The sequence below is a fragment of the Helicoverpa armigera genome, chromosome 11 (assembly GCF_030705265.1).
Source record: "Helicoverpa armigera isolate CAAS_96S chromosome 11, ASM3070526v1, whole genome shotgun sequence".
In the NCBI taxonomy this organism is placed as follows: Eukaryota; Metazoa; Arthropoda; class Insecta; order Lepidoptera; family Noctuidae; genus Helicoverpa; species Helicoverpa armigera.
Genome location: NC_087130.1, coordinates 11,218,975 through 11,244,264, shown reverse-complemented (window position 1 = coordinate 11,244,264; position 25,290 = coordinate 11,218,975). Strand labels below are relative to the sequence as shown.

Genomic DNA, 25,290 nt, shown 5'->3' with positions numbered 1-25,290 from the left:
GAACAACATTAAGATATTTTGGGTAATTTTGCTGTCTTTTATCATTTTGTATGGTAACTAACATGAAACTTTTTCCTACACTTAGAATATTTTTAAGTCCGTCTGTCCGCAGCACTTTTATCAAAATCATCGTCAAAACTACTAGACTTATTTCAATAAATATTCGTTAGGTATAGATATTCGTTAGAACCTGAGAGGCTTAGAAAGAGCACAGGACATACTTATTGTCCGGGTGTGGGGTGTGGTTCTTTCAATATGCGGGTGAAAACTAGTTGACTTGTATTTATTACTAATTATTTATCATTAAAGTTATCCTTGAAGTATTTTATAGCACGAGAAAGCCTATTATTAACTTTATTTTCACATCTACCCCGAAAATCTATATTTTTCACCAGAAAATATGCTTAATCAGTATCCCCAACGTAAACACAGTGGTGATCAGGTACCCTGGTGTCAGCTCATTTGTCAATCAGGCTGTCATGAGTAATGGCCACGCAATCGGACGGATTTCAGGATGATATCGGGAGCCGGGAGGTTTATTTTTGAAGGATCGATTTTACAGGTTTTTTGGGGTTTGTGAAATTGGTTGTTTTGCTGTGAAGGGGAATATTTTTAAACCTATGAAAGAGATTTTTAAAAAGCAGTTACTTTTCTTTATGCAGCTTTAGAAAAAATCAATAGAAAAACTTAGCCAGTTGCGTTAGTTTTACATAAATTATAAAAATTTATAAACTACTAGGGTAAACTCGTTAGAGATGGCCATACGGGAGAGATGGCCAATCGAATTATTTTTGGCATGCATAGCCAGATGGCTCTACAATGCTGTTAGTAGACCGCAAGAAACGTTCGGGAACTCAGTGCGACGATGCTGCTGCGCGTATTTATGTTAAAAAGTAAGTAAATCAACTTTTATTTTACAGGGTATTGCAAAAATTGTATAGTGTGGTCATATATCAACATGTAGTACTACTTTTTATTGCATTTTTTAAATGTTTGCTTAGTTTATTATGTTTATCAAATGTTAACGTCTATTCTAACCTCAAAATGGCGCCTGCTAATGTTTAATTAAATCAAAAATTTGATATGGCCATCTCACCCGCACAAAGAGGAGAGATGACCACATAAATTCAGGTTGAGATGGCCATATTATTCTTGTTATGTGAAGTGATATTAATGCGTTTTGTGTTTTGTTACATATGCCAAATAATTATGAGAGAAAAGCCATAGCCACTCGTGGTTGTTGGAGTGAAGATTCACAAAAAAAAAATATGGTTAAACCCAAAGATAAGAAGACTGATACGAAAAGAACGATAAGAATAGAAAACGGAAAGCTGTAAGGCGTATTAGCGAAAGCAGTTCTGATCTCAGTGAACCAGTATTGTGTGATACATCTGACGAAGAAGATAAATAAAACGAAGCAGATAACTGCGCTGGATGCGGAGAAAATTATTATAAGACTCGTCTTGTGGAAGATTGGCTCCAGTGTCTTATTTGTGACAGGTCATCATGAAAACTGTACCGAGTTTGATGATATGTGCTCCAAATGTGGACAGAATAAGAAAAAAGAAGCTAAAGGAGCCGAATTTCAGGACAAGGGAAAGGGAAAAGGGAAGTCAAGTACTGGTCATCTATCCCGTATAGCTATGGCCAACTTACCCTGATACCCCGGGAGAGATGGCCAATTCTATTTTTTTTTAGAAATTATTTTTTAATATGTTTTTGAATTATAAAAAAATATTTGTCGTTGATTTTTACAAGACTAATAACTGTTAATTATGATAAGAATAAAAGACTGATTGTAACAACACTTTTTCTTTTTTTTATTATGTCTAGATAAAACTATGGCCAACTCTAACGAGTTTACCCTATACATATTATGTAGTATATATGTGTTCACATACATTTGATGTTGTCTTACAATCCATACATTTCTATGTGCATTTTGAACATCAAACTACAGGTACGCACTTAATTACTCTCGATGACGCAGTTATTATATTAATATTACCACAAAATACATAGGTACAGAAGTCAATCTCATGTATGTACTTCACTTTTCATGCCTAAACTCGGCGGTCGCGCTAGGGTTGACAACTTTTTTATGCGCATAAAAGTAACGTGGTAGTGGTACTCTTATCTAATTATTTGATTTATTGTTGAAAATAAAACAGGAAAAATGAAATATAAACCAATAATAATACAATATTTAATGTGGCATACAAGAGGTTAATAAACACTTTCAACGGAAATTTGTTTGAACGAGATACCGAACTTTTTCAGAAACAAATTTAAAATTTTGTTATTCAGACGTATATAGGTACCATAAAACACTATGTAAAACAAAGTACCTCTTGCGAAAAAAAAATTTTGTATGTAATTGGTTGGTACAGTCCCTGATCTAAGCTTGCTTCTACCTACAGTCACCTTGATGTGCGAGTCCGACTCGCACTTGACCGGTTTTATTTCGTCTACCTTACAACATACTCTCGCCATGATCACAAAAATGTATCAACTCATACTACCTAGTAATAATCTTTGAGGGTCGGCAGGTTCGCCTGGGTCGACACTCATCATCATCATCATCATCATCATCATCAGCCTATCGGGGCGCTTACCTACCCACCTAATTGTACCTACTGCGTTTATTAAACGAATCATCGAAATATGAGAAAATAACATACTATAGGTACTATAGGTACATTACATACTATAGGTACTTACCTCTCTGATTCAACCGGCAGGCTAAAAAACGACAGTTCACTGTTTATTATTGTATTAAAACAACCGTCCACTGAACAATTATAATACGACTTTTTTTGTTGCTCCATTATTACTTTTTCTTTTTTTGTTATTAAATTAAAAATATTACAGTCAAATTACAGTCAGATATCACAACGCGTGCACATTTGTCTACCTTGTGTGTGACGCGCGTATCTCAAGAAAGCGGCAGCCGCGCTCGCACTGTTTTGAGTTGTTTTGAGACAGCGCGTCTGTGTACACGCACACATAGACACCTATGTCTGCGTGACTCGAACACGCTTTGTATGTAGATTGACTTCTGTACCTATTTATTTTGTGATATTACCGTCAGCATCACCTAATAAGAATATAAGCAGAAGGGATACTTAATTCAAAGATTCAAAATCAATACTAGCACTATGCAGATTTGTAACAATACCTACATACTTATATAGAACTAATATGTTACATTTATATAACTATGGCTTATCCCCGAAACCAATTCAGAACCAGTTTGCTTTTAACAATAAAAGTGATAGCTTATACTGTAACAAAGGCCCAGAAACAGAAGACAACACAGCTAAGTCAATTATGATCCTTCTGTGGAAACCTGCCGAGTCAGACAGGGGTGCGCAACCTTCGCAAGTTATTAGGCCCATGTGTCTATGAGCCGGGATTAATCAAATTAATAAAGTCGTTATCTCGAGTGAGGCAATTTGCCACCCCTGTGCGACGTAATACTGTTATAAGTTGAGTTTAGACACTTTTAGCGCTGATGCGAACGTATAAATCGCATTAATATGTGCTGAGCTTATTAGGATGGTAAATTAAATGGTTATTGGCGTTACGCTTTGGGTAATTGTACGTTATTGGGTATTAGATGCTGAATATGGCGAATTAAACGTGCTATATTTCGCCATTGACTACGTTAACGTTCCAAGGGATCTTCCAGCAGTGAGTGAATAAAATTTAGCTTATCTTCTTTTCCATCTCTGAATCTTATCTTCATACCAAACATCTCAATCGGTTCAGCTGATTTTGCATAGAAAGGTGAGAACACAAAATCTCTTTTGCATTTATCAGCTAGGCTAGAATTTTAGAAGAGTTGTTTTTAACTATCCAAGGATAAAACATCATTAGTGAATTACATTAACGAATCAGTACACCTTCCTATATCCTTGACTTTGCAATTTTCTTCGTCATTATACCCCCATGAAAAATCACAGCAAAAACAAAAAATATAAAAAAACCGTCATATTCATACAGAAGCTTGATGAAAGCAGTTTACCGTCCATTTACTTGGATCGTTAGTAATGACAAAAGAACGAGCTGCGAGCGGGCGGGCTCGCGTGATTTATGTAGTCTGACTACATCGCGACGTATGCCGATATTTAGCTAAATAGTGCCTGTGACAGCTGGTAGGAAAAAGGCTACTTGGACTATTATGAATGAGTTTGTTGGGTAATGTTTTGAATATGTTAAGAAGGTCTTTTGTTTGGGATATTGTAATGATGAATGGTAGCTGTGTAGAGTGAGCAACTTACTAAAATTCTGATTGGTGCTCGCAGGATATTATTTTAGTATGATTCTTTTCAGGAGCTCAAAAGAACTTCAGTTTAGAGTGTCAAATTGTCTAGACAATTTGACACTCTAAACTGATGCAAGATCTTCAGCATGATGCAAGCGGCTTTTCATAACTTTCGCAGATCTGCACTTAGTCTTGGCCCAAAGCAACTAACGTTCTATCTAATAGAACTCTTCCCAAGAACCAGTTTATAATAACCAAAAGTATAACTTTGCTACCCATTTCTATCTCTATCTTAACTCAAGAGACAACAAAGTAACAACCAATATAACTTTTCCCAGCGATAAATCAATTAACTCGATTGTCTTCCTACGTCTACGATAACGAAGATATTGGCCAAATGGCTAGCCCATTTCTGACCAATCTCGAGTAAAAGTGCCATAAATTAACTGGGAGGAAATAGATTATTGTGTTGCCAGCCCAAGTTGCTGGCTGCACGATTTATCACCGTTTTAACCGATAAATTATTCACGCTAATTTAAGTTGTTGTTCGAGAACACACCTTTAGTTCGCTTCTAAGTTTGATTTGCATAGAGAAGCTATAAATTAGTTGTAATTTTAATATTTATGATTGTCATTTGATTAATTAGGTATGTATGTGGAACGTCGAACTTAAACGTGATTGATATAATTGTAGTTCCGTCTAAGTTTTGGGTCGGGAAAAGTGTTGTTTTCCATTTTTGTAAGTTCCTAGTAGCTTGGCGGAATATTGTATTAAAGGCTTGATTGTCAGCAATTTGTTAACTACTACTAGCAGGGTCCGCACGTCTACAAACTCCAGTAGCTTTGCACAATGAAAATACACAATAGGATACCTAAATACTCTACCTTTCCAAGGGAGAAAGTGTCGATATCTGATGTATCCAGCACCCTGTCTATATCTATTAAGCACTGAATGAAATAAAGATCGATTTGAAAGTCTAGTCGTGACGGAAATGAGACTTAGAAAACTGATTTGATATTCCAAGACAAGAAACAATAGTACTGTATTGTATTTTATTCAATTTGTGAAAGGAAATGAAGTGCTACATACAATAAGATATGAAAAAGTCTGTCGAATTAATAACCTGATTCTGCTTCGACAAAAAATCTTCACGTTAATTTATAAGCGACACGTCTCGCCTGTCAAATTAAAAGTAAAAGCATTACAGCCTCAAAAAAATCAATTGACACATACACAAGAACTAAAAAAAAACTCAAAACATTTAATTTCTTTCTTATACATTTCACTTTTATTCTCGGGCACGCGCAGCCGTATTGTCGCGAAAGTAGCGTCGGATACGGTTGCTCACGTCGGCCGTCCGGTCACGTGCTGCCGTGTCCGGTGCCGGCAGCCAATCAGTGGGTTCTCTAATTAATTTACTTTGAACGCTTCTTATTGGCCGCGACGTGCTCCAATCAACACGAACCACTTCACGATTAGTTTCCACAGCCGCCGGTTTTTCCGCTGACTTTAATTTCCGTTGATCGGTTCGAGAAGTTTGTTTTTACACGCTTTTTATTTTCTTGTCTTGGATGGGGATTGTAATATCTGCAGCTTTTTGCAATGGTTCGTCTTCCTTCTTTGAATAGTAAAAATTGGTCCATTCTGCTTTGAGAAAAGTTAAGACCTATCTTTATTGTCATTGCATCTATGATTGCTCAAGATACGGAACATAACAACAATTTAAAGACGAGATTTATTATAATGGTTCTACTGAAAAAAAGACCAATCCGTCAAGACAAACGCATCAGGGAAATTAGTACTAACTAAACGATGATGGACAAGCAGCTCGTTAACATTTGTGCGTTGACAATAGCGTATCCTCCCAAGCAATATTGTGACTTATGCAAATTATGTTAATGCCTATAATCCCTTGGAACATTGCGGTGGATTCTTGGCACTCGGCGAATCCAGGTCGATCCGATAGTTTATACCCTAGACTCAGGTCTGTGACGATTATCACCGGCGCCTCTATTCAGGATTTGTTTGGACTGTTCTTAGAATAAATCGGGGAGGATGCCAGAATGAGTAGAAAAGGATCAAAAGATTGGTGCACCTATTTTCGATTGGTATCTGAATTGCTTTGCTAATAAAAGACTACTGGGAAAAATAGTTTGATGCTACAACTTGGATGATATTTGGAACAAACTTAATAAAATGTCACATTGCCAACCCTGATTGTAATTTAAATATTTTTCGCGACTTACCTCACCCAAAAATAAAGATGTACACAACAGACAACAAAAAATATCAAAACCTAACGCAAAAGACATAACAGCCATTAATGCCATTACAAAAGTGCTCGTAAGTCTGCGCGCGCGCCTCCCCCTTTACATAAAGCTGTCAGCGGTCGATCTGCGGTTTGCTATAACGTTTAACAGATGGCGCTGTTAGAAAAATACCCACCGTCCCTTTGTAGTGAGACGGCCATGATGATTTGTATGTCAACGTATGACAACCCACTGACAGATATAAATCCTAGTTTTTTATTTGTTTTTGTTCGTCTTTTGTTTTGAGGTTTTATGTGTCCTGGATTGTTTGTTTATCTGTTATGTCTTTTCCAGGTGGTTGGACAGTTTTGGGTTATCAAATTATTTTTAAAGATTGATCTATATTGTGATGCATCCTTATAAATAGGTCGTGGAAATGTGTTAATGTTAAACCTATGATATAAGTAGAAATAATGATAAAGCACTTACCCAAGATTAATTGCGTATCTATAGCAAAGTAATCTAGTTTAAAGTAGACCTATCTTTGACACTAAGTAAAACAATTTGTATCTTTTAACATTTTGCCATCAAACACCACAAAAAATCTAAAACTCCACAACTTACAATCTACCACAATAAAATAAATTCTAAACTAAAATAAATGTGTTTAGCCAATAATTAATCGCAATACATTTACCTCCTTGGATTCGCCGCGGTCGGTTAATGGCATCATATGTCACTTCGTTAATGCCTAAGTGCTAGGACCTCGGAATTACGTCCATCCAGTGCTTATACGTCTATTTGACTCCGTCACAGAGTAAGGAAAGATGGGAGATGACAATGTAGCTAGGCCAGGCGCGTTCTTCTAGGTCAAATATGTAGGATGCACATGAAAAATATGATCAGTTACGAGTTTATAACGAAGTGTTCGGGTTCTTTGAGACATTTGGCAATGATTTTTTGTATTACAAAAATGGGCGGGTTCCAAAAAAGGCGTTTAAGGGCGAGGAAGGTTACGTTCCTCGTCCCGAAAACACCCGCATTTCAGCGCTGCTTTTTTTAGGAGATTTTCCGTTATGACATCTCCGCGAGTCATTTCGTTTTCCATGGACTAATTCCAGTACTTACACTGTTTGACTCCGACCAGTTGCGTCTGTTTGACGTAGTACAAATGTTCATATTGTAAGATACATTTGTAACTTGTAAGGCGGTTGCATTTGTACGTAGGAGGAGAAATGCAACGGTAGCAATAGTAATCTTGGGCGGAATTGAACTAATTGATAAGGCGTTGGCTTTGAATTAAATTAACATAGTTATGAGGTATGTTATTAAGTGGTTCGAACACCTGTTTTGATAACAATAGATATTATATTGTTATTTGAATTTGGAAATGAATACGATGCAGGACATTATATAAGTAGCACCTTTTGATTACGGAATGTATTTATACATAATTGAAACCCGTGTTGCGACGGCTATTGTTCTCGTGTCAGGATAGAATATAACCCTTATCACACTAGAATAGTGAAATATATTTCCCAACAGTAAAATATTTTTCAAAATATCACTTATTAGTTTCGGAGTCATTAGGATACAAACATTATATAGGTAGGTAACAATCGTGATTATATTAGAGAACTATCTCCTTCCAAACTCGTGCGTCCTTTCAATCAACAAAATCTTTTTATCAATTAAGTTTAAATGACTAACTCTTATCATAATTAAATATTATTTTTCTCTATCTCCTCAGAATGCAACTGCAACGGTCACGCTCGTCGCTGCCGGTTCAACATGGAGCTCTACAAGCTGTCTGGCCGCGCCTCCGGGGGCGTCTGCCTCAAGTGCCGGCACTATACCGCCGGCAGGCACTGCCATTACTGCAGGGAAGGATACTACAGAGACCCTACCAAGCCTATTACCCATAAGAAAGCTTGTAAACGTGAGTACTGCACTTTTCTTTATACTTAAGCCCCTTTTAGTAAGTTAAGCTGTCAGTTCTGGTTCAGATTTTTCTACTTTCAGCTAGGTTTTGCTTTTACTTATAGTCCAACGGTGGGTTGCACCATTTCTAACAGCAATGGTAACCAAGCCGTTTTCAGTTGACATATTGCCGATTTGACCAATGGGCGGCAAGTACCTACACGGCTGATTATGGTTTGGTTATCGTTATAGTTAAATGGTGCAACTCTCCCTAAGCCTGTAGTATAGACAAGATTTTACCGCTCATTTAATTTCATTTCAATACTTAATTGTATACAGTTGAAAGAGAATGTAGTTTCAAATGTAACAATTTTATGACAAATAAATTATAAATTCAATAAACCTCCTCCTAGAAATGACGGTAATAAAACCGACATTAATTTTACATTAATTAAATTCTATTGAACTTTAAAGTTAATAAAATGATTTCAAAAGCTTTTACATAACTACATAGGTCTGAGATATTAACCTATTCATATTATTATTCATGCGAAAGTTTGTATATGAATGATATATAAAATTGATATAAAAATTTAAATAGGATTTTGAAAAAACTTGGCAGTAATTAAGCTGGCACATCAGACTAATCAAATGCTACTTTTTAACTGGGACCGGGAAGTAGTTGCCTTAGGAAGGGGGTGAAACTGCTGGCGGATGCTAGTATATCTTTTACTTTATAACCTATTTTTTTAGAACCAGCCCTGTACTTACCATTAATTTATGATTGAAGCAGAGATTACTTTAAGTACATGTAAACCGCAGATATATTTATTTACCTACAATATCAATAAAAATGAATCCTCTATTTAAATCAAACAACCTTTCAAAATACCCATTAACTTACCTTTACAATTTGAAACCGAAACATTTTAAACGTTAAACGATAAGCATAGATTAAACCAAAGACTACAGATTAAAGTGACGATAACCATTTACACCTGTCCACAGACACACAAACAGACAGACGGACCAACAGATATAATCTAACTATCTCTGTACAAATAGACGCCATCGTTATACAAATACTAAGGTTTAGTTAAACTGAGTTTAACGTTCAAATGTATTTGTTTAAGACGCATCAATTTAGAGATTTGAACGCTTTTTATGTTTTTAATGTTAAAGTTTAAAGTTGTGCGATATTATGTGTGGTTTCAAATAAGCTTTCTTTAGTGAGGCATAAATCTGACTAGCACACTGTAAGCTTTTAGTCGGCCGATAGTTTGTTTGAACCCATAAATCAGTAAGAAAATGAATGGTAGTACGCACATTACAAAGATCAGATCTAACCGGCAATAGACCGACTGAAAAAAATGATTTGAATCAAGATTTTCTTAAAAAATTGCCAACTGCGGAGTCAACTAACAGTGTATGGGTCTCTCTTATTGTGATTCTTGTAAACGACTTTATGTGACGTAAAACTTTATGGATATAGTTTACTCGTAAAAGGCAGATTTCTTTATATACACTCGCGTAATCTGAAAAAAAAAAGTAATAACATCAGCCTTTACGAACAATAATCTTACACAACAAAAACTATCTCACCGAGTAACAACTCGGCAAACATTTTAACCCTATCAAAACTAAACCAATTCTATTCCCGAAGAAATCGAAATGGCGAAACAAAAAGCCGTTACGTTGCCATCGTAAAATCCGCAAGTAAAGTCCTAGTCACATCGTGGAGGGTACAATAGTTTTCACATAAAATTGGCCGAAAATCGAGTTGGTCCTTTCGACCGAAATTGGTCCTTTGGGAGGCCTCAGTTTTATTTGACGGCCGCGGCAGGTTTTTCGCTGATTGAGTCAAGATTGGGGTATGGAAATGGGTACTCTTAGGTTCTGTTGTTACGTCGCGGCCGAGTTTGATAGGGAGAATTGAAATGCTTGCGTTGTGAAATAGGAATAAGGAAGTTTGTTTAGAAATATTTTATTTATTAGAAGTTATACTAAAGTTTCTATGTTATTTATTTAAAAGTAGTACCTATATTTACCCAAAACATATTACCTATATGAAAAAGTAGACCAGTCTTGTCGAAAATAGCGTCTCTAGTAAATTTCTTAACTACAACAATCATGCTTAGAAAAGTGCCTAACCTCAGAAGAAGATAAACACCTTGTTACTCGGGGACTTTTACTGTCAATGCTGCCCTATTAGAAATATCATGCCCAAAATAAACATCCTGTCAACACCATCTCAACAAAAGCATAATCCTCAGGACACTGTTCCCAAAACCTTTTCCAATTCTCGGAATTCGCGAGCATCTAGCCGACCAGCACACTCGATACAATTGCCAACATTATTTCGGATTACACTCGCCGCCACACTCCCGGGACCGCAATATACCGCGGGGTCAACGCACATACAACACTTTCCCTCAACCGAACCATCCCGGTAATTGAGTTCAGGATCCCACGACGCACCCGGGACATTCCGATTGTTCCGATTATCGAATGAAATCAACTATACCGATTTATATTCGATAACAAATCATAACGCACAATGAAACGAATTCTGTTTCCAATAGTTTCAATTATGGATAGTGATTTAGGATATCGCAATATTTTTTGTTTATTTTTTATTAAAGGTCTGCTGTATTTTTGTTTTGTCCAGCCATATCAAGTAATAGAGAGATTATTGAAATAATAGCACATAAAAATAGGAGTTATTCCCAATTTGTCATTAGTACCGATTGGTCACCAACTATTTTTTCCATACATCAAATCCCAATTGGTCATTCGAGCAAAATAAATAATTTAATATTTAAATTTTGAGTTCCGATTCGTCCCCCGCATAAAATTTCACGTATCAGAGTACCGTCAGAAATAAAAGTGTTAGAAGAAATTTTAAATGAAAAACTTCGATGTAGGTAAAGGTATAGCTCTCATATAAATATAATAAAATTTACATTAAAACACAGGTGCAGACAACATGGGCATTTTATAAACCCGAAAATGTGACTCGATACTTTATGTGCCGGTAATAAAAGTACCAGGGGCCCATAACTAGAAAAGAGATTGTATACATAAAAATGATGAATGATGGTGTAAATTGGTATGTTTATCTACAATAAGGAATAAAACGTAAAATCCTGACACTCTTGACTGCTATACTCTTGTAAGTTATGCGGTCCTAGTACACGGTGGGCAGTTCCATGGACACTCGTTGATTGGTATATTACTCATCTGATTTATGCAATCCTGGTATTTTGGTTTTGGCCGTGCGGTGTGTGACGCCGTTGAAATCGCGATTTTATTAATAGCGTCTTGCCATGTTCGGAAAAAACATAACCAAAATAAATAAAAAAAAAAACATATTACAATATTGTAAAGCTTATCTTGTTGACAGTACTTTTTACAAAATAAAGTACGGATGACCAATTGGGACTAAGTAAAATAAAATATTTTATTGAATGACCAACTGGGACACGTTTTTTATGGATGCCAAATCACTAAAATGACGAATCGGGCATAACTCAAAAATAGCACTTAACACCACGATTTAACGACTAATTTAGATTTTGTTCGGCTTTACAGCCTAGGAAATGTGTTAGAATTACGTTGTTTACTGATTAACTTGAAAACAATAAAATAAAAGTAGTTCTCGTTATAGGGCAGCGCTATAAACTTGTTACCGGGGAAATAAAACCTGATTGTGCAATAGTTTTACTTGCATTGTTCTGCAGTTCGCTAAATTGCAATGTAATGTGTGCACTCCGCACTAAATTGCATTAACTGTGTACGAACCAATTATGTTGAGAGTATTGTTATGTCTTATTTCAGCCTCCGGGCTACGGCTTAATGTTAAACGTTTTAGCTATTTATCACCTTTTAAGGTTTTATTTAGATTGCCTTTATCCTTTAGTAATTAACTTTAAGGCGTGGATTTAATTAATAGTTTTAATGGTGCATTCGCAATTTATGAAACACGGAAATTCTTGTACAGAAAATAAACAGTTAGTAGTTGTTCGTTGACTAGGAGTGCCCTGCTTGCACCATATCGTCCTGATGAAACAAGTTGCCATCACACTCGTACAACAAATATTAGTTCAGCAAGTCCAAGTTGGAAGCTGCGAAGTAGCATCTCGCAAATACACTGTCGAGCTAATTTACTTGGTAAACAACGCAAACAGCCAAGAAAACTGTGTTAAGAACTTAAGACTTCGTTATTTTCCGACAACAGACTTACTTTGAGAAAAAATGTAATAATAAAGAAAGGGAACGAAGTTTTTCTTTTCCTTCTTTGTGAAACATCTCGCAAACAGGACTTCGGTCAGCGATGTTATCGTATTATTTTTCTTTCCTTGTTTATGATTGGAAATTTGATTATTATCTTATGTAATTTTTATTGGGGACACTGTTGTTAGGAGGACAACAAATATTGTTTTATAAATCATCAAATAAAAATTCTAACATCGCCTATCTTTCCAACGTTTTTACCGATATTCGTGAAACAGAAGGATCGATACTCGTTCATTCGATTCTAGGAAACAGAGTCGGGTGAGCTCGTGATTCAATTATCCTCTGACAACGACTCGTGCAGATCAGGAATGGTCGACGAAAAATTCAATCGACGCTTTGTGAACGTGGTACAACGTGGATTTGCTGTGAAGAGGACTCGATACATAGGATTTTTTTGGAAATAGAACAGGATAAATATCCTTTGTTGCGAACTAAAACATGCACAAAGAACAGGATGGAAATATATTTGCCTAGGTGACAAAATGTAGTGATTTATCATTTAAGATTCTTATCAAGGTTTTTTTTTCTAGCACAACCAAAATCTTATATATCTAATGCAGTATAATGACTTGTCATTTTCAGTTAGTCTAAATTTAAAAATATTTCTGGTCCTTTTGCCTTCGTGAATAATATCTGGTCCTTTCCCCCACAGCCTGCGACTGTCACCCAGTGGGCGCGAGCGGTAAGACCTGCAACCAGACGAGCGGCCAGTGCCCCTGCAAGGACGGAGTCACCGGGACCACCTGCAACCGCTGCGCCAAGGGCTACCAGCAGTCCAGGAGTCATATCGCACCTTGTATACGTAAGAATTTGATGCTTTTTGTTTTATATGTATTTTGGAGGCTACGAAGACGACGGCTACGACGATCATCAACATCATAAATTTCCAAAATTTCTAGTACAATAACGCTATGCAGCTGAGTATCCGAGTTTTACATTGAGTGCCTATCTTCAACCCAGTTACCCGGGCTGCAGGGTTGACATAATGAAGACATCAGTTAGAAGTTTCAATTATGAAACTACAGCGCCACTGGATAACGATAAGTCACAAAAGTATTAATATAATTATAATATTATAGCTATATATTATAAGAGAATATTAGAGCTTTAAGAGTATTGTATGAGGCTCTTGTCAAGAGCCACTTAGAATGCAATGCAGTCGTTTGGTCTCCGCATGAAAGCAAGTATAAATTGATGCTGGAGCGTACGCAAAACAAATTCCTCCGGTTTTTATATTTGAAGCAGTATGGAGTTTATCCAGGATACCCATTTTTATATCCTACTTTATTTGTTCTGGGTATGGTAGGTTATTTCAAACTGGAAGTGAGACGGGAATTAGCACTATCTGCCTACTTGTTGAAAATTATTCGCGGTCATATACATAACCCTGCAATTCTAGAAGAGATAGAATTGTGTGTTCCTGAGGAATACGTAGGCAGGAGGCGGAGGCCACCTCAATTCTCGGTGCCGCGCGCGCGCATCAACCTGCTGCAACTCGCGCTGCTTACGCGGGCGCTGCGCACGCTCAACACGGTGAATTCACAAGGGCTACGTTATGTGTACTATGTGACTATGATTAGTTTTATGGTATGATTATATTTTGATTAGTTTTAGAAGGTTAGATATAATTTGTCTACGCTATTGCATTAGGATAAGTTCCTGTAATAATAGTCGTAAGTTGATAATAATAATAAATAAATAAAAATAAGTTTTATGTCCCCAAAACATTTAATAACAGATCCACCATTTCACAAATACAATCGATTTATTGGCACCACCCACGTCCTTGGCGAGGTGTGAACCAAGAAATGTCCGAGCACCTGGCGACTGTCCCACGCATTAAAACTCACTTAAATGTAACCTATCGGATTGTAACCACTAAACTAGCCATTACTACAGTCGTAACCTCGTAACTGGCTGGCTTTGAGAAGCCGACACTCATGGTATTGTAACACCGTGTAAGGAAATTGAATAACTCCTGAACTACTGTGTTTATGTTGGCTGTAGGCGTTATGGCTGAATGATAGCCAACGGTAAGTGGGTGGGTGATGGACGAATTTTATGGACACAGGTGCAGCGACTTCCTAGGTTCTAAAAGTCAGTAGCTACGGTGCAAAATATAGGAAGACTACAACATCAAGTTATGTACCTTATTTACTGTTTGGGAAGCTAAACCACCCGTATTTTGTCGTCAAGGCAAGTAAGTCATCGTCCAGTCTTGATTTTAGTTTTATGAAGTTAAGTAAGAATTTCGCTATTGAAAGCATTCAGCAATATGTAATTTTGGATTTGGATTTTCCTCATCATGCACTCTTTCCCAGTTTGTCCGAGCAAGACCTGGCGACACCCACCTCCAAATCTTACTAAATCTTACACAAACTTACTGGCTGACTATTATTGATTTATTATCTCGTCTCTGTCCAGGTATACCCCGAGTGGTGACTGCAGTGCAAGCCATGGAGGCGGTGGACGGTGACCCGGGCCGCGGTAAGTAGTAAGTGTACCTTCACGCACTCTCGCCTCACACTCACTTGCATGCCCATGGACACTCAATCATATGTTTTTGTTTACACTGTTTGAATATCTGTCAAATGGTGTAAGAATTGAAATATTCTTTTTTCGTGTTGTTGGTCTTTACAGAGTGGCAATATCAAAGGATCTAGTTTTTTTGTGTATAGTCAAATGTTTTATGTGATTGAGTGTTTGTGAAAAGGAGCTTACTGTACTGCTGTAAGAAAAACTTTTTATGACCAATTTTAATCTTATTCTTATTATAATCTTGATTGTATTTTAAATACAATTTGATGAAAAAATACAGGGAAGTAAATAATAATAATTGAAGATGACAGGAAAATAACTTCGACTCATCTATTGCATAGCCCGTCGTAAAATTTACTTTACGGAAAGGTTATGTGTTTAAAACCACAATGTTGCATGAAATGCACTTGCACAGGCTCTAAACTTTACAAGTAACTGATAGACTATAATAAGCAGTCACTTGTTACTTAAGGAAACGTAAAGGAAATGCATTTTCCTACGGTGCTGCGTGTGTTTTACAATAAAAAATATATTTACTCTTTTTTATGGCAAAATGTGCAAGAAAATATAGTTTTTATATATAATTTATTAAAACAGTACAGTAACTCCACATTATTATTAATTTGCACTTCAATTTTATTTATCTTACTGCGTTTTTATAAGTGCATTCCAATGTTGCAATGGCGACGAATAATGCCTTCTTCATGATCGAAGTAAACATTTTGATATTAATTTTAATTAATGATTGATGTCAATTGATACCCGAATACTGAATGACTTATTAAAATGCAGTAAGTAATTGAAATCCATTCCCATACCACATTGACTAACTTCATATCGAAATAAAGTTAACATTTCATCTAAAACACCGTGGAAATACGTAGTTACCTCTATTCACTAACTTCTATATATTCACAATTATTAGCAGAAAGGACCAAAAATTTGAAAAAATCGGATGAATGGACCAAAATACTTAAAAAAATGTAAAATAGTTTATAAACTTTTTCAGTATTTTCATGGTGTTCAAGTTTCGTAGTGTGGGAATGTTAAGTGTCGTATTGTGAATCTTACGAAGTTCATTTCAAGCTTATTCCGTGTCATCCACTGTCAAACTCATAACTGTTTTTGTTTTATTTTATCAGTGCCGAGTGAGAGGTAAAACTTTCATATTAACATTATTTTACATATTTAATATTAAATCTTATGACTTTTTATCATTTCAGTCAAATTCTAATCTTGTTCATACTTACATTGTAAATGACTCATATTGTAAATAAACGACTTCATTTTCATTCAATTTAGTGATTCACATACAGATTATGATGACTTATAGAAATATGTGTAATATTAAAAGTAATGGAAAACATATTTCAACTGCCAATAAGGCACATTTGCACCTTAATTAAGATAGACGTTGAATGAGCTAAAGTAATAAGTACCTTCACAGACAATCTTATAGGAAAACCTCCCTTCAAACAGACAAAAGCAGCAGCTATAAATGTAATAAAATCTGTCAATTGAACCTCCCAACATAATTCAGATAGTATTTTTAATATAAATGAAGTATCTAGTATCAAATATCCATGTCCTGATGATAATGTATATGAAAACAGCCACGGAGCAGTGCGGCCGGTGTCGCGCCGCCGCTCGCACGCTAAATCTCAACAAGTTCTGCAGCCGAGACTACGGTGAGTTGTTCTTCTTTTACTTCTTTCCCTTCTTCTGTATATACTTCTTGGCCTTCTTCTTTATATACTTCTTAACCTCCATCTTTAAGCCGTACTGCAATTGGGCATCAATTGGCGGATTCTGGGTTTGATTCTTGTGAGGCTGAACAGATTTCAATTTTGTGATACTTGTGTTAGGTGATCGAAGATCATAATGCTTTTTTCTGTAACCAAAGCGTACCTTGTGATGTCGTTTATCTTCTGTGCAGTAACATTGATTTCAATAAAGTTTCCTGCGTAGAAGCAATTTAGTATCATGTTTGACTACATGTAACTTATTATGAACAATTTCAACAACTTATTGCAGAAAAAACGAAATATGAGAATCTGTAAAAGATTCAGCTATAGTATTATGTAGCTTTGTGCCAATAGCTTCTAGTAGTTTCATACCTTCTAGGGTTTTATGACCAACATCAGCGTCCGCAATAAAATACATTACTGTGTGTGTGTGTCTATTACTGTGTTTAATTCGAAAATTATAGACATAAGCTATTTATGTGTTCTTAATCTAAATATATAAAACTCAAAGGTGACTGACTGACATAGTGATCTATCAACGCACAGCTGAAACCACTGGACGGATCGGGCTGAAATTTGGCATGCAGGTAGATGTTATGACGTAGGCATCCGCTAAGAAAGGATTTTGATCAATTCTACCCCCAAAGGGATAAAATAGGGGATGAAAGTTTGTATGAAACTTTGTCAATTTTAAACCGATCGGACTGAGACTTTGCATGCATAAAGCTACTATGGCGTAGGCAACCCTTAAGAAAGGATTTTGATAAATTCCATCCCTAAGGGGATAAAATAGGGGATGAAAGTTTGTATACATCTTCTTAGATTTGTACACGCTAATCTTCCGAACTATTGAACGGATTTCAATGATTTTTTCTTTGTTGTATCAGTATTAAGCCTGGTCAACATATAGGCTATAATTTATCTTCGAAACTTGAAGACCTGATGCAGAACTCCAATAGACCAACAAAACTATAAGAGATACAAAAATGGTGCCATGGCAAAAATTGTTTCATGTGATGAGCATTTTCAGCTGAGATAATAAATTTTAAGATCTGGAACACCTGATGTGGAACCCCAAGAGCCCAGCTTCTCTATACCATATACAGGTATGACGTTTTAGCAAAAGTTGTTCAATTTGATAAGCACTTTCTATTGACTTACACAAATTGAAGATTTAAAACACCTGATGTGGAACTCCAGGGGCCCAGCTAGACTATAGCATATAGAGGTATGACGTTTTAGCAAAAGTTGCTCAATCTGATAAGCACTCTCTGTTGACTCATAAAAATTGAACCACACCTACACCTGATGTGGAACTCCAGGAGCCCAGCTAGACTATAGCATATGAAGATATGACGTTTTAGCAAAAGTGGTTCAATCTGATGCACTCTATGACGTATAAACATCGAAAATCTGGAACACCTGATGTGGAACTTCAGGAGCAATACTACACTTGAAATGTATAGAAATTAATGTTATGAAATAGGTATGGTGAATCAAAAAAGTAATTAGTCCGTCTTTTAGACACGTATTTTTCTTTTCTCTCTCTCACAAACAAATAATAACGAAGATACAACAACGCTTGAATTCACTGCTTAGTACAAATTTTACATACCTAGACGTGGCGTCACGAGCCCCCACTCTCCGACTTTGTTGCGTTATATCTCATTATTATATTGTATGTCTCTTCCAGACCTCGGGACTATAGAGTTGGGAGGCAAATGTTCAATGACAGCCGGAACCTACAGTTTAACATCCCCTCCAAATAACAGTCATTGGTATCCAAAATATACGAAAAAAGTACATATGAACTTAGAAAAGTTGCATTGGCAGGCACTTGCCAGACCTGGAATCAAAGACGCACGCTCATACTTGAGAGATTGGTTCTCTACCCACTAAACCACCACGACTTCCACTAAGTCACCACGACTTTGTCATCTATTTAATGTTTTTTTACGTAATAATACTTGTGTAATATTTTTGCCACACACAAATTCGGACTAATTAGAATCACTACTTTTATCCCTATGGTCACGTCTATTGCGGTTCAGTTCTCAGCGTTTTGTTTAGTCTGCTGTGCTTTTGCTGTTAAAGTACAAAAATTAAGTATATAGAACGATTCTCTTCGGTCCCTTAAAATTCAATATCAGACTATTCAGATCTTTGATTTTGCTGACCCCGTAGTCGCTGGCATAAGGGACAGGATCCGCGTACGAAGTCGCGGGCAACAGCTAGTAAACTATAAACACCTTTTGCTTGTGAAACTATCAGTGAAACATGTTATTATCATCTTTTATACTTTCCAATAGGTACTTCATGGGATAATTAAACTTTGATAGCTTAATTACTACTAACTTTGCAAAAGTCAATTACTTCTGCATCTTAATAGCTGAAGATAAAGCATAAAATACCTTTAACAACAGTTTCGACATCGGTACAATCCAATATACCATTCCTTGAAATTTAAAAAAGACATCTCATGTGAACCGAACAAGTTTCGATCTTACAGCAGTTGCAAGCTCATCTGTCTTCTCTCTTAACGATACTCTGTACCCCAAATGCGTTAACTAGCGAGGAATCTTTCAATCAAAAAATTGTATTTACATTTTTCTTTTAAATGACAACCTTTTAAAAGGCTAATAAGGCTTTTTCGGTCACCGAGAAACTCAAAAAGCAACTCAAGTTACTGCTTTTCCTGGTGCTGACGTTTCTTCTACCATATGATTGACAAATACAAGCCCTGTTTAGTCAACAAGATTTATTACTTCTCTTAATGCTGATGTTTCTTCCCCAGTCATAATGGGCAAGGTGGTGGGCCGCGAGGCGAGCGCGGCGGGCGACCAGTGGGTGCGCCTGGCGCTGAGCGTGCAGGCGGTGTACAAGCGCGCGCCGCGCAGCCGCCTGCGCCGCGGCGGCACCGCCCTGCACGTGCGCGCCGCGGACCTCGCCTGCAAGTGCCCTAAGATCAAGATTAACAAGTGAGAGCTACTTTTATTTCTCTTCTCCAGCACCCTAAGGTAGATTGATAGAACCTTCACCTTCACCCAAATCACTTCTGCGCAGATGTATGTAGGTCAGAGCTCAAGTTGATGATAATGCAGAGCTGGAAGCACAGCAATGCAATAGTGAAAAATTACTTTAGCAATAGACTCGGATGGAAGGACTACGCAAATGGGTCAACGTCAACCATTAATTAGTTTACTAAACTGCCATAATACAACTCCCATTAGACGTTGCTTTGATGAGACTGCATGTGATCTTTGAGTAGGTACTTTTGAGGCTTAATATGAGCTATTCCTGTAAGCTAAACTTGAAAGAAGTAACACTGTTCAATCTGAACATTCGAATAAAAAAAATGCGTCCATATCTGCTAATGAGATCTCAGAACACTCAAGTTAAAGCATTTCTACTGTTATTAAAAGGAATACAATTTGCGGTTTTCTTAGTAACGAAAATAAATAGCTTTTAGAAATTGAACGAAGATACAAATTCGCAAATTGCTTCGGTCCTTCCATCTAACAATAGATGTAAACCATTATTTAAAGCATTAGGAGTCAACGAGCCATCGCTAAGTTTCTTTAAGTGTACTCCAACCAAATTACCGCATTAAACAAACCTAGCTTTTTTATTCAAGTTATTTATTGTTTGTGTAAATGTCGACCATTACTGGTTGTTTTTTTTTACATGGTCTAAGCGAATTTTATGTTTTGCTACAGTTTTTACAAAGGTATGATTTTAAAATGCTGATTTATATTTCCCTAGGTCGTACCTAATCCTAGGAGTGGAAAAAGAGGGTGTGTCAAGTGGTTTGCCGGGGCTGACAGTCGGCGAGAGGACACTATTACTGGAGTGGCGCGACGACTGGCACCGACGCATCCGCCGACTTCAGCGGCGCGCGATCAACTGCCACTAGCGGCCCGCCATCTTGGAATAGTGGGGATAAAGCAACCAATGAGAGCGCTCCGCTCTCGTCGTAATCCGTCGTTGCAAACATACGTGAATTGATAAACGTAGTTGTTTTAACTGTTACTGCCATATACGTGCTGTCTTTATAAATTCATATTACATTAACTGTATCAGGGATGAATGTTGATATATCGTAAGACTGATTGTAATCTCTCTGCAATACATCTTCGTGTATCTTTAAGGTGTCTTAGGTCTTTATGTCAGTCCCGTTAGTGTGTCGTCATCCTTTGTTAGCTAATAACTGTTAAACAGAAGTACTGTCATAGTGAAAAGCTTTATACAATTATTGAATACATATTTACTTTTGATTTCATATATTTCTTTAATACTATACCTAGTAGGTATCAAGATAGCGTTTCGGAAAAGAGCCTAATTTTACATTCTAATGACTTATTTATTGCCAAACTTAGGCCTAATCAAACACCTCCAACTTCAATCTAGATCTTAAAGAATAAATAACTTAACATACTTAATCAATAGACTCTTGTCATAGTTAGATTTTGGCACTTCATATAGCCTTTATCAATATAAATATACTTAAATATAAAGTTGTCCATTTTGATCCAACATTCATTCCTGAGCACTCGAACGTTTACCTAGTCCGTTTTAGGAATAACGTTATTGATAACTAATAACTGTAGTTTCACTGTTACTTACGACAAGGTTTTATGCCAAAAATGCAAGAGACTATTGTGGCGCGCGAAATTTGGTCCTTTTGTACGAACAGAATTCGAAAAATAAAAATAAAAAGCAACAAAAATAAAGAAGACTTTTGGGATCTGGAGTCGAAAGGACCAAATCATGTACGTCACAATCTACATGAAGAAAAAACTTCGAAATTTTCCCCATCCTAGGATTTCGTTGAACAAAAATGTACATTATTATTATTATTTATTTTGAATAGTTTAATTTTATAAGGCAAAACTTAATTGTATCGTTCCATTTCTTGCATTTTTTGTATAATTGTTATTTTATATTGAAAATGCTAATGTTGATATTGTTTTTATGTGCTGTGGCTGCATGACATCATGGTGTCTGTCCAACTTTGTAAAAAAGCAGAATTTGAATATTTGAAAAATACTCTTTATTATTTTAAAGAGTATTTATTTCTATTTATTTAAAAAAAAAAAAAAAAACAATAAAAAGTAACAAAACCATGACAGTTTAAAGTGACATTTGTGTCATGTCAGTTTGACAGATGACGTGAGTTGTGTGCGCGATTGTACTCGTTAGATGTAGGACACATTCGAAGATGAATCACCACATAGTCACAATGGTTTAACGTACCTCATTTATATTATAAATCTTATCACTAAGGTTAAGTGTTTAATTTATATCGTTAGCGCTTAGATTTTATACACATTAAGCTAAAAATATCAATCTCTCTATGTGTTCGTAATTTTTCTCTTTTTTTATTTTTCTGTAAATTAAATGATTTAAATATTAGATCTTGCCAAAGTAACATTTTTATTTTGTATAGAGTACTAAGTTTCCTCTGTATAATATCTTCTGTGTTGAGGATATAACTTGAACAAATTGCGTCGCCTAACTAAGGTATGTACAGTATTACTAGCTTTACTAAGGAAAATAATAATAAGAATCTTTTGGTTTTTGAAAAAGTACAATCGGGAAAAAAGTTATTCATATAAAAAAATACATTACGCAACTCTAAAAGAATTTCTCATTGTTGCTTGGAGTACAAAAAAAAACATAATTTATCTCCAGAAGAACCATACAATACACAAAAGCTATTCATTCATAACAAAAAAAAATATGAACATCTCAATCGAGAAATAAAGTCAGAAAGTATGCGTAATCATGTCCAATTGATCTGTCAAAGTTATTTATGCTATCTGTGCGGCCGCCATCTTTACAATGGCATAAATCAACGTGAACGCAACATTTTACAATAATCAATGTTACCGGTTGAACGGACAGACTAAATTGCCTGAAAACGCTGTTATAAAAAGTAATAAAAAATGAAATATTTCCATAATGTTTTTATGTTGTAATTTAGGTACAAACTCTTCTGATTCACATTTGAATGGCCACAGTATATACTCAGCATTTATAAAATCATAATACTTTTTCAAAAAACAAAAGAACGTAATCTATAGATAAAATAAATATTTAAAAAACGACTTAGAAGTTTCGCTTGAACGTACTACGGATTGTAAAAAGTGTATTTAGTTGTAGATTGAACTATTAACCTGTTTCTAGTTATGCATATCTTTAGATTTCATAATTTGTATATTTCAAATTATAATTTGGCTCTATAGACTGTAATCTTTATACTTTAGCTGCTAATAAAAAAAACACACAAATGTCAATTTAGTAACGATGTTCTTTTTTCAAAGTTTACCTAAATAATTATTACGCGCCAAATTATAATTTAAAATGTCGAAAATATATTAATATCTGAACGTAATTGTATTTATAGCATAGTCAGTTTGTATTTTTACTGAATTTAATAATATATGTGAATATTGTTTTATTTTCCAGTTTATTTATTCAAGGTGGTAACAATGGCGTACAATCAACCAATAAAATGAATTAAAAAAAACTACAAATAATCATGAAAATATTACCACCACTTTTGACCGATCATTCCTACAATAATAATGGGAACAAATATAATGACCACCATAAAATGCTTTGATACCCTTAGTTTTGCAACCAGAAAAATCTACTGAACACCAGAAAAATAAAGTCTAAAAATGTAATAGTACCAGCTATTTTAGTCACGACTTCACTTTAAATTGTATTCGACCACCAAATTTAGTAAATGATCACCAACCCTTGACGACCAAATTAATATATTATTTTTGCCTAAATAAGTCACTGTGATTGCCATAAAATGTAGGCTTATTATCAAACAAAGTATTATGATGCCATATTAAGTTATGTGTCCGGCTTGCAATGCATGCGTGAGTGTCAGTATGACGAGTGACAGGGGAAAATGGAAGAAAATGACATATTGCGCCGACCCCAAGTAAAATTGGGAACAGGGCAGGAGAAGGAGAAGAAGAAGAATGTGTTTCTCAATACACTCCCTCGAAAACACACTCTTATCGCACTGTTTAGAGGCATGCAATAGACAATTTTCCACCCTAGTGCAGGAAAAGGGTCCCCATAATGTTATTACATTTATTGTATCAGGCCGAACTTATTTTTTTGGAGTCAGTTTACTTAAACAGGATAGCAAGATGTAAAAACTTTGATTATCATTTTATATTAAAAAGCTGGTATAATTTTGATGATCATTCACTACTTTTGGTGATCATTTACTACTTTTGGGATAACAATGATTTATTTGGACTCATTTTGCTTAAATAGGATAGCAGAATGTAAAAACTTTGGTTATCATTTTACTTTAAAATGGTGGTTTAATTTTGGTGATCATTTACTATTTTTGGCTTGCGCATGATTTATTTTGGAGTAATTTCACTTAAATAGGATAGCAAAGTGTTAAAACTTTGGTTATCATTTTACATTAAAATGCGAGTTTCATTTTGGTGATCATTTACTATTTTTGTCTGCTATTTGTTACTATTTCTGGTGATCAGTTAAACATAAGCCAATAATAATTACCAATAATACGAAAACATCCAGAACGATCATTGAATAATAAACTTAATTTGTCTTATTTTATATGCAAGCACGGTCTTCAACCCTCTCTATAATTATTTATATCGGTTTAATGAATAAATTACTTATTATTAACGCACAAATAAGGCCTATTAAGCTTACTGTCGCGAAATTAAATTAAATACATATGTTTATTTGGCGACAAGTACTGTTATAAATAGTATAATATTCATTTAGTTATACTTATTTATATTTTAAGGGATGTCAATTGAATTTAGGAAAGCGCGCGAAGGTTTTGTCTCCGACCATAGATTCAAAATGGCCGATGTTCTGTCTATGGTCTGTGAAACTTTTGGCGCGCAATCGAATTGTGTTTTCAAGATACCCTGCTCCTGTGATGTAATAAATGTTATTGGTTATATTTATTTAAAAATAAAAGTACATTAATATACGTATATGTGCTTTTATTTCTGACCAAATACCTCCTTCTTATGACTTTCGATTTATTGTCCTAAGAACGACTTTAGACAAATAAACTCTAGTTATACTTATCCCTATATGGAATAATAACTACAATAAAATAATCGCACATTTTCAATATGCAACAACACACTAATCAGACCAATTACAGTTCTTCAACATCTAGTTTATGATCTAGACCCATAAAACAGTCGTCCATGTAAACACGCCTCAAAGCTAACAACTCCATATTACCCGTCG

General features: G+C 35.6%; 1 protein-coding gene across 2 annotated transcripts in view; it reads left to right on the top strand.

The window, feature by feature from the left end:
* LOC110375555 (netrin-B) overlaps positions 1 to 25,025 on the top strand; it is a 153,387-nt gene extending 128,362 nt beyond the window's left edge. Inside the window, exons 2-7 of one of the 2 annotated variants that reach the window (XM_021333698.3) lie at positions 8,268 to 8,456; positions 13,386 to 13,535; positions 15,158 to 15,220; positions 16,885 to 16,959; positions 19,811 to 19,994; positions 20,779 to 25,025. In XM_021333698.3, coding sequence (XP_021189373.1) covers positions 8,268 to 8,456; positions 13,386 to 13,535; positions 15,158 to 15,220; positions 16,885 to 16,959; positions 19,811 to 19,994; positions 20,779 to 20,929 — 812 coding nt within the window. In that variant the 3' untranslated portion in view covers positions 20,930 to 25,025. Of the gene's footprint in view, positions 1 to 8,267; positions 8,457 to 13,385; positions 13,536 to 15,157; positions 15,228 to 16,884; positions 16,960 to 19,810; positions 19,995 to 20,778 lie in introns of both variants that reach the window. The other variant, XM_021333699.3, reaches the window with a different exon arrangement.
* The last annotated feature ends 265 nt before the right edge of the window (positions 25,026 to 25,290 follow it).